The 10,554-nt window shown below is 41.2% G+C and overlaps 2 protein-coding genes across 2 annotated transcripts; one reads left to right on the plus strand and one right to left on the minus strand.

Moving 5' to 3' along the window:
- The first annotated feature begins 3,805 nt into the window (after window positions 1–3,805).
- Window positions 3,806–8,538, plus strand: LOC102710877 (replication protein A 70 kDa DNA-binding subunit C-like). The gene is made up of 2 exons (XM_040524075.1): window positions 3,806–4,222; window positions 5,793–8,538. Exons 1-2 carry the CDS (start codon window positions 3,930–3,932, stop codon window positions 8,188–8,190), a joined length of 2,691 nt encoding a protein of 896 aa, XP_040380009.1. The 5' UTR covers window positions 3,806–3,929; the 3' UTR covers window positions 8,191–8,538.
- A 907-nt stretch (window positions 8,539–9,445) lies between these two features.
- Window positions 9,446–10,248, minus strand: LOC102711157 (mitochondrial import inner membrane translocase subunit Tim9-like). Its single transcript, XM_006654845.3, has 2 exons — window positions 10,126–10,248; window positions 9,446–10,047 (listed from the first exon to the last, which is right to left on the minus strand). The coding sequence occupies exons 1-2, from the start codon at window positions 10,218–10,220 to the stop codon at window positions 9,861–9,863; spliced, it is 282 nt and encodes a 93-aa protein (XP_006654908.1). The 5' UTR covers window positions 10,221–10,248; the 3' UTR covers window positions 9,446–9,860.
- Between the last annotated feature and the right edge of the window lie 306 nt (window positions 10,249–10,554).

Here is a 10,554-nt window from a genome sequence, read left to right on the forward strand (position 1 = left end):
CAGGGAGAAGACAAGTACGTATAATTAAGCGTATGTGATTCATTGATCGTGAGTCGTCAGGTCCTAATGAACCAACTAAACAACCAATTACCTGCCACCAGTTGACCATGGAAACCATGCATGCATACATGTTACACACGAAATAAATCAAAATAAACCCATACATATCCAGCATATATTCTTCGAGATATATATGTAAAGAATACATATAAGGACAGAAAAAAGACTAGTTATATATACATGTAGCTAGAAGAGTATTTTTTGGCTGATGGTGACACACACGAAAATACATAAATATATGTACACTTGGCAGCAGGAGGTTTGCTATGTCGGCACGGTAGAGTTAAAAAGGCTTCTTTTTTATTTCTTTGTGTACATGTTGTGATCCATGAAAGTGATCAACCCTGACAGTGATTGCCAGCGTGATACGGCAGCCTAATATTGACGATCGAGACCACCCGGTCCCGGCTTTAATCAACTACTACAATAAAACATAACATTTTCCTGCATGTGTTGTATACTTTATGTGAAATGAACAGGCTGTTGTTTAGAAATAATAGCTGCTCCTTCCGTTTTTTGATTTTTTTTACAATGTTTGACCATTCATCTTATTTAAAAATTTAGTATAAATATAAAAAATATAAATTGTGTTTAAAGTTCTCTTTATAAAGTAAGTCACAAGTAAAATAAATGATATTTTCATAATTTTTTAAATAAGGCAAATGGTCAAACATTATACATAAAAAAGTCAAACATCTTAAGTTATGAAACGGACGAAGTAGTTTTTATTTTCGAGTGCCTAGTAACTTGTCGTACGTATATATACCCTCTTATAAAAAAGAAACTTATGACGATACACCTATCAAATAATAACGATGAAATCTAATTTCTTGTTAAGTTTTATTTATTAGGTGTTTATGCGTATATACATGTATCAGTATCACCCATTTTTTTCTGGTCTCGTTTATTTTTTCAATCCATTAAAATCTTAAGTATTTTTTTACTATTTTACGTAGGGACTTGTGAGCATATAATAGTTGATGCTACCATGACATTGTATACACATAACAATTGTTGTATATCTTATATGATGCCTTCTTATAATTTAGGAGTCAGAGCAAGTGACTCATCACGAAACTATTAACATATATACATCACAATCATATCGTCAATATCCATACGCTAAAATATTGAGGTAATCCTTTGTCATAGTGCTACCATCGAAAAAAGCATATACGATCCAAACTAAATAAGCCTAAGATATCCAAAACAGTTTATATATGATATTATTGGTTCTATATGTGTTTTGAAAAACACATTTCGTGAGAAGTACCCACGATAAAAAATGTAGTATTACAGATTTCTCATCTCATAATATGATCATGGAAGTAGTGTAGCGGATCTGCAATACGGACTAAGGGGTCTCTAGCCCTTACTACAGGCTCTAGTCTCATGGAGACCCCCTCCCTAAGCCACCACTAATTTTCTGCTATAGTTATAAAAAAGATGTGTTGAAGCTCCTTCTAAAAAGTGGGAGAAGAGATCCAACCTCCACTGTTATTTTTTCTAGATTCGCCCTGTATGGAAGTAACCATAGCAATTTGTTGGGTGCAATTAATATAATTGGGGATCAATGTGTGAGTGAAAAGGACAGAAAAGAAAGTGGGCACATGTACCATGCAAGCATATATGCATCAAGTAGTAGAAACGAAGGAAAGGAAAGGAAAAAGATGGAGCTTGCTAGCTAGGCGCCACCACCATTTGATTTGGACGTTCGCGATATATATATATATATATATATATATATATAGATGTCATTTGCTTATATATGAATATCATTGATTTCATAAATAAAATATTGGTTCTGATTGGTTAGATCGATTCATTTATTTCTGGTGGCTCACGTTAATTAGGACTAGCTAGCTAGCAGCGTGTCAATCAAGATACTCATCGATTCATATGTCCATCGTCATAAATATATGCACGAGAGAGCCTGAATAATTTCAGGGTCGAAATTAAGAGGGCGATCGATCGATCGTGATGTATTCATTGCACCTATATACTATGTATACATGTTTACTGTTCTCTTGCATCGCAAAAAGTATCACTTTGTCGGCTAGCTCTGTTACTTCAACTTAATTTTTGACATCGACGCAATCTGCAATACATATATTTTTCCTCAAAATTATATGGATATAATAAGACGGACATATATAAATACTTATATTCTGAAAGAGCAGAATATAACTATATGAAAGAATTTATTAGTACCGTTCTTTACATGTTAAACCTGAAAAGTTTTTCATAGTGATAACTAAATCATTTTGAAATTTAATTGCACATGTTATAGCTAGGATCGATATCACATAGGGCCGGCGAGCTGTTTGAACATGGAGGAGGCTGTGTATCAACTTGATAACAATATTATAGTAAAAACCATGAAGCTAGCAGTCTCTGACCAGGAGTTGTTGTTGTTGGACCTTTGATTTTTTGTGTATTGTGACGAACTTTTGGGGTGTCCGTTTCACACGCTACATGCATAAACAAGGGTACATACAGCTAACCTCATCAATAGATCGATCGATCTGTTTGTATGCAGCACGACTAGCTTGGACTACAGTAGTGATGCATATGCATTGCATTGCTTTTGGGAAGACAAGAAAAGCAAGAAACTCTCATGATCGAAAAGACGCATTCGTGCGTGCAAATAACACAAAAAGGAAGAGCATTGTACACATCCATCCCATGCATCTTGCTCGTGATTCAGGTTAATCACTACAGGCTGCGTTCTTTAGAGCGGATTTTTACATCAGATTTTGCACACACGTTTTTTGAGCCGCTAGAAGATATATATATATTTTTTTAAATATATATATATATAGATAAGTTTATCATCTCATGTTTATCAACTAATTCCATCATCTATATCATTAAATAACTATCGTAGAATTAAATAATCTTTTATCTTTCATCAATAATCTATAAAAGAACACGACTATAGGCATAGAATCATTCGTTTGTATTGAAAATGCATGAACGATCTTATATAATATTATAATCTGATCATTTGTTTATATTGAAATTATGATCTTTATACCCTTTTAACCACACATGTCATTGGCTATATCAATATAAATCCACAGTAAGTGATTAATTCTCTGAATTCTCTGTCAATAAACTGCTAATGTGAATAAGCATATGAAATCTCTCTCAACCGATTATGTACCATGCACGTGTATACAAGTAGAATCAAATACTAGCTATAAACTTATATTAGAGCTAACAATTATAACATAAATTATAAGGTTGACTTCACTATTTTTTTCTTTTGTCTATTTTCTCGCTTGTATCTGTACCTTGAGTATATCTAAATCTTACACGAGAGTCAATAATCATTATTTTTTTATTCACATGTGTTTGTACTTGGCTTACAACTTGCTAACTCTTAGCCGTCTAAGAGCATCTCCAAGATCACACTAACCAACCCTTGTGTGTGCCTAGGATTTGTCTTAAAAACAACCCTTATTATTTCTTCAAAAAAGAAAAAGAAAAAGCTGAGAGTTATCCTTGGGCTGTACAGGCCCATCTAGGCCCAATCCAAGGCCGCCTAATCCACCAAGGCCAAGGGCAGCCCCGTCATTTCGCATCAAAAATTTTCTCTCTCCCCGCCCTCTTTCCCTCCAGAGCGCGCCTCCCGAAAACGCCTCCACCACTCATCCTCACCCTCCAAACCGCCTCGAGATTCGTGCAACCGCCCTAGAAGAGGAAGAAGAAGCGTCGCAGCAGCAGCAACCTCTCCTCCGGCTTTTCTTTCTAGGGTTCAACGACTCCTCCTCCCCCTCCTCGCCCAAATTCGAAAACCCGCTCAAATCCCTCTCCTCGCGCGACGCGGCCGCGGAAGCTTCTGGAAGGCGGCGGCGGTGGTGACGATGGAGCCGCAGCTGACGCCGGGCGCGGTGCAGGCGATAGCGGACCACCCCGACGGGGCCGGGACGGTCCAGCCGGTGCTGCAGGTGGTGGACGTCCGCCCCGTCACCACCAAGAACGCGCCGCCGACGCCCAAGCCCGCCGACCGCTTCCGGATGATGCTCTCCGACGGCGCCCACACGCAGCAGTCCATGCTCGCCACCGCCCTCAACTGCCTCGTCAAGGACGGCACCCTCCGCCCCGGCACCGTCGTCCAGCTCACCGACTTCATGTGCAACACCATCCAGGGCAAAAGGTCACTCCCACCCTCCCTCCCCTCCCTTCCCATCAGATTACTACGCCCGTTCGCTTGGATCTTTTACACTAGAAAGATTGGATCTTGATTACTGATTGCCCGCCCTTCTGAGGGGATCCACCGGTTTCACCCCAAGATTCGGTCTTGAGGAGGTTGCACGTCTTTTGGGGCCGTAGGGGATGTAGTTTTTAGTTTTCTTTCGCTTGCCATGGATCAAGAAACCTAGTGTTCCTTCAGTAACTGAATGACCTGTGTCTGTTTCCGTCTTCTCAGATAGTCCCCTTCCCCTTTGAGGTGTTCGTTATTTAGAGATGCCAACCATGCAATGATATCCTACTAAAAAACAGCGAAATGCTACACCTGTCTTATGAGCTCCAATGTTACTACGTTGTACGGATCCTGTGATTTATATTTACATCTATTCACACAGTATTCTTGTGTTTGTGTCAACATGGGACGGCGAGAAGGTTACATTGCTTTCAAGGATTAATTCTGTTTTCCTGGGCAGCTGGGATGTTATTAAGGAGTTTTTTTTTTTGATGTTTTTTAAGTCACAGTCGAACATGCTATCCCTGTTTTGAACCATCATGGTAAAATTGGGGTGTTCTGAGTTGATTCTGTGTTTTTTGAGCTTTCAATTGAATATTGTGTTCAAGCATGTACAGAGGGCCAGAGGCATGGACACGACCTCATCTTATCTGTAGGTTCTAACTTCTAAGTAAGTTTTGATTTTTCCACATGTATATTGATTTGAGATGCACTTCTATCTTCTTGTGTGTTTCAGTCCAACGAGATTATTGCACTTTGGTTTATATTGTTGCTATTGCTACCAATCATATTCAACCTGTAAACATGTTACAAGTAATTTGTTGGGTGAGTTGGTTAATAAAATGATTTTCTTTAAGTGAATGCTTAGAGTATAGTATTTCATTGGTTTCCATTTAAATCCAATGAAATGGCAAATCCTGGAGTCATGTTAGAACTAACCTTCATAAATAAGTACCTTGATTGTTCTTGTGTCCACAATTAAACACATTGTCTGATGGCGTATTTATCTTTCACTATTTCATCATCCTCATTGAGAGTTTCTTTTGTATTTATGGTTTTATAAGTTTTTTCTTTGTATTTATAGTTTTATAAGCTAATTTATTTGTATCAGTTTAGTTCATGTGATTTAGAACTGGCATTATGTCTTCTAAGGCTCTCTTTGTTTAGACTTATAAGCCAACTCTTAAGCTAAAAAGTATAAGTCTAAACAAACAGGCAGCCTTTTTCATTTCACCTTTTTAAAGCCATAAGCCACTTTTACAGTGTTAAGCCAAAAGCTAGGTTTGAGTAATTATTTGAACTAGATGTAACACCAAACCATTGCATTTGAAACTTTTAAGCTGCCAACATATAAATCATATAAGCCGAAAAGTTACCTTAAAAGCTTAACGCCAATAAGCCTAAGCCAAAACAAAGAGGGCCTAAAAGGAGGAACATCCTATTTGGAACTTCATATTGTTGCTTCATTTTTATGAAGCACTTCGTATCACTGTAGTTGACAATCCTTCAATTCTTTTTTCAGGATTATTATTGTTGTGAAACTTGATGTTCTGCAAAATGACTGTGCCATAATTGGGAACCCCAAACACTATGAGCCAAAGGGTCTAACCAAGGAGCAAGACCCTAACTTACAGGCTAGTGCGGCTCAAACTAGTAGTGGAACCTACTCTGGTGGTGCAAGCATGTTGGGATCCTCCATGGCACCAACGGTGGACCCGGCCGCTAGCAATCGATCATATGGTGGACCCTATAATAGTGCTCAAGGAATGTTGGGTTCTTCTATTGGCCAGACAGTTGAACCTGGTCCTACAAATGTCTCCATTGGTGGCCCTTATCGTGCAATCTCAGCACAGAACACAATGAATGCCAACTTGATGTGGTCAACGTCTCAGCAGTCCTTGGTGAACCCTAATCAAAACCAAAGGTTTTCAGGTCCTGCCTCAGGTGGAGGCTCTGGCCCTCCTGGCAATGTTTATGGGCAGCCTGCACGTCCTTCATATCAGCAGCCACCTTCAGTGAATATGAATAGAGGGCCTGCTGCCAGGAATGACTCTGCAACCCGTATCATCCCCATTGCTGCGCTGAATCCGTATCAGCCTAAGTGGACAATCAAGGCTAGGGTGACTGCAAAGTCTGATATCAGGCATTGGAGCAATGCCAAAGGTTCAGGAACAGTTTTCAACTTTGATCTTCTTGATGCACAAGGTGGAGAAATTCGTGCGCAATGCTGGAAAGAATCGGTTGATAAGTTTTATGGGCAAATTGAAGTTGGTAAGGTGTATTTGATATCTAGGGGAACATTGAAACCCGCGGCAAAGAAGTACAACACCTTGAACCATGATTATGAAATGACTCTGGATGCCGGGTTAGCCAATCTTGAGGTTTGCTCTGATGATGATAACAGCATCCCCAGGCTGCAGTACAATTTCCGGCAGATCAGTGAATTAGAGAATATAGATAATGAGACCATTGTAGATTTACTTGGTGTCGTTACATCAGTTAGCCCTTCTGCCACAATTATGAGGAAGACTGGCACTGAAACCAAGAGAAGGACTATTCAACTGAAGGACTTATCTGGCCGGAGCATTGAAGTAACATTGTGGGGAAACTTCTGTGACGTTGAGGGTCAGCAGTTGCAGTTGCAGTGTGATTCTGGTTTGAACCCTGTGGTTGCTTTGAAAGGTGCCCGTGTGAGTGATTTTGGTGGTAGATCAGCAGGCACAATCAGTTCAACCCAGCTGATAATAAACCCAGACTTTCCTGAGGTTGAAAGGCTGAGGCAGTGGTTCATGACAGAAGGAAAAACTGCCCCTTGCATTTCTTTATCTCGAGAAATTTCTAACATGGGCCGGGCTGATGCCCGCAGAACAATTGCACAGATCAAGGATGATGACTTGGGACGACAGGAGAAGGCAGACTGGATCACTGTTAAGGCTGCAATTTCACATGTGGGTACTGATAATTTTTGTTATCCAGCTTGCCCCAAGATCTTGTCCGGTGGGAGGCAATGTGGTAAAAAGGTCATAAATAATGGCGATGGGATGTGGCATTGTGACCGATGTGATGAGAGTGTTCAAAATTGTGAATATAGGTACCTGCTTAGGTTCCAGATCCAAGACCACACTGGTACTACCTATGTTGATGTGTTCCAGGAGGCTGGTGAGCAGGTTTTTTGTCGCAAGGCAGAAGAGCTTTTCTCAATAAGAAATGTTGACCAAGATGATGCACAATTTGCAGAGATCATAGAAGGGGTCCGGTGGCATCAATATCTAATGAAATTGCGAGTCAAGGAAGAAACCTTCAATGATGAGACGCGGCTGAAATGCCACCTTATGAAAATCGAAAAACTGGACCCCTCGAAAGAGAGCAATATCCTTCTTGGAGCGATTGACAGCCTTTTGCTGGATGGATCAGGCTCAAGCCCAGAGGGGCAAAGTGCTCCTTCCCCTAACGCTGGTTTCACTGATCTGGTAGGTGGTCACAGCGCGACTACATCTAGTGCAAATCAGTTTGGGCAGCTAGCAAGTGTAAGCGCCGGGATGTCTGCTCCACTATCAGCAACACTAAACATGCAGACATGCAGCATTTGTGGAGCCAATGGGCACAGTGCGCAGAACTGCCATGTGGGTGCCGATATGGGTAGGCAGGAAACATCAGCAGTTGGAGGCTTCACGGTTAGTAATCACAACTCCATTGGTGGTAACACCAGCTCCGGCCCGTGTTACAAATGTAACCAGCCTGGGCACTTTGCTAGAGACTGTCCAGCGCAGTCGGGCCTGGGCCCGTGTTACAAATGTAACAAGCCTGGGCACTTTGCTAGAGACTGTCCAGGGCAGTCTGCTGGTGTCCAGCACCAGACATATGGGAATAGTGTTTCATCAAGGGGTTACAATAGGCAATCCTTTGTTGGGGGCTACTGAAGTATTTTGCCAGTGAAGAAGCAGCACTGCGGCAGCACCTTGGTTTTGTTTATCATGTATGGTATCAGTGCATCGTGTATAGCTATTAAATCTGGCTTTTTTTGTTTATGCCTTTATTACCTCCAATATACACTGGGTAACTGGGGTATCACTACCTTAAAAGAACATTATCCTTGTCTACAGTATTGTAAATTTCAATGCCAGTTTCAATCCATGCATGTTTACTGCTTTATGGTCAACCGTTTGTAATTTGCCTCATCAGCTCGCTCTGTAACAAGAGGAGCTTTGCTATTGTGATTTTTTCCCCGTTCGGTTGGAATCAACAGAATCGTGCTAGAAGGCATTTGATCTGCTTGCTTCATGATTTTCAAAGACTGGATTGTATGGGCTGCAGATTTAGATAATTCTGGAGATGTTTGCACTATAAAGATTACAGGAAGAAATGGATAGACTTGTGATCGCAGCACGGTTCTTTCTGTATGTAGTTTTTTGCATTTTCAAATGTGGAAGTCGTGTTATCCTTTCTGCAGAATGGATTGTTCAAATGACGCAGGAAAACCATTGCATTGGATGAGGCAAATGCTGGACCCGGGTGACGCTGAACCATTTTATACTTCTGTTTTAGGGCTCCTTTGAAACAAATGAATTTTAAAGGATTAGATTCCTATGGAAAAATATATGGCTTTTTGGAACAAGGAATGCCTCTTCCAAATTTCTTTTTAAATTTCTTAGGATGACTCGAAACATATGATTTTTTTAAGTATTTTCAACATGAGATCTGAACTCTTGGAAAATTTCTTTTGTGTCTATCTCTCTTCTAATTCCTACATTTTTTCTATGCTCTACAAATGGTTACTCTAGCAGTTTTCCGTCTCTCTATAGAATTTAGGTTGATAATACACTCTAATCTTGCATCCTTTCTATCGCTTTGTTTGGATAATCCTGCATTCCAAAAGAGCTATTAGCTTCTGAACTCTACACGTGTATAGTTTGCATTCTGTAGACTGTAGGTAGGTAGGTGTTAGCACGTGGCAGCTTACACTGACTGCCATGAAACTTCGTGCTTATCCAATTCGCTGGTGTTAATTTGAATACATGTTATTACAGATATATTGGGTTTAAAATATACAACTATATTTGGAAAGTATATTCGTTATATTTGAGATTTCGTCTAATACGTAAATTGTAATGACATTTTTAAAAAAATAAATCTGTAATGGCACATACCTAATTAATCATTTTTCTCTTTCGCTTATACCCGCTTCTGGATTACGACAACTCTCAACTCATTAAGCATGAGTTTATTTCGCCCTTATACCAATTTCGAAAAAATATGTACATACGTTTTTAACATTGATAGTAGTCTCACAAGATCATTGTGCAGTGTATCATCAGGGCCAGACAGACGCCTAGATCAACCATAAAACAGGACGAACTGGAGTGGGAGGGCACTAAAAGTTTTGAGGAGCATCAGCTACTGGATTCAGATATCAAAATGACAGAGATAGCACTAAAACTGAGATTTCGTTTGTGTTGACATCTCCCAATAAAAGATCCAAAAATCCGGAACAGCACTGAATTCGTCGCTAGAAGGTGCCGTATCATACTGCAAAACTCGTCCTTTTTTTGGTTCTTTCTCTGAAGTGTGGAGTGCAAGAATAAACCATTGGTCAGTCGTCGTCGGCGGCGGCGGCGGCGAGGTGGGCGAAGCGGGAGGCGGAGGCGGTGGAGAGGAGGAGGAACTTGCGGACGCAGGCGTGGACGCAGTCCTCCTCCGTCTTGCCGAGGGCGCGGCGGTAGAAGGTGGTGACGCAGTCGGAGAAGCACCGGTGCGACACCCAGTTGTAGAGCCGCAACCTACGATGCGAGCGAGCGACGCCATTACGACCGGAAGGAATGGATACCTTCAAGAGAAAGCACGCAAGGAGTACGTACGCGTCCCGGGTCTGGAGGTTGTCGGTGATGGCCTCCATGCGCGCCTGGTCCTCCTCCCCGCCGCCGGTGGCCATGGCGGCGGCGGCGGTGTCCATGCTCCCTCCAAGCTGCCCCCTTTTTTTTTGTTGCTGTGGAAGAGAGGCAGCCCTAAGCCCGTTTCCTCTCCTGCTGCTCTCTACAGTGAACAAGATATGGGCCGGGCCGCGTGGGCCTCACTTGTTGAGCCTGCCTCATGGGCCAAAACCTAAAAACACAAGACGTCGGTGTCACTGTCACTGTCACTTGGAGTGAAAAAGACAAACTTTTGAAAAACTTTCAACCGTCAGAACGTGTTAATTTTTCATCAGATTGTTAATATTTTTGGACAAGGATGAAACTTGAAACATGCAGCAGTAATGGGAATCAATCGTTCAAAGGCCGACCATGTAA

This window comes from Oryza brachyantha, chromosome 5, assembly GCF_000231095.2.
Source record: "Oryza brachyantha chromosome 5, ObraRS2, whole genome shotgun sequence".
Taxonomy (NCBI): domain Eukaryota; kingdom Viridiplantae; phylum Streptophyta; class Magnoliopsida; order Poales; family Poaceae; genus Oryza; species Oryza brachyantha.

What these genes read in the sequence shown, in the direction of transcription:
- LOC102710877 (XM_040524075.1), top strand. Translation starts at nt 3,930, where the DNA reads ATGGAGCCGCAGCTGACGCCGGGCGCGGTGCAGGCGATAGCGGACCAC. An exon ending in AACACCATCCAGGGCAAAAG is followed by an intron (nt 4,223 to 5,792) that starts GTCACTCCCACC and finishes TTCTTTTTTCAG; the next exon opens with GATTATTATTGTTGTGAAAC.
- LOC102711157 (XM_006654845.3), bottom strand. Translation starts at nt 10,220, where the DNA reads ATGGACACCGCCGCCGCCGCCATGGCCACCGGCGGCGGGGAGGAGGAC. An exon ending in AACCTCCAGACCCGGGACGC is followed by an intron (nt 10,048 to 10,125) that starts GTACGTACTCCT and finishes CTCGCATCGTAG; the next exon opens with GTTGCGGCTCTACAACTGGG.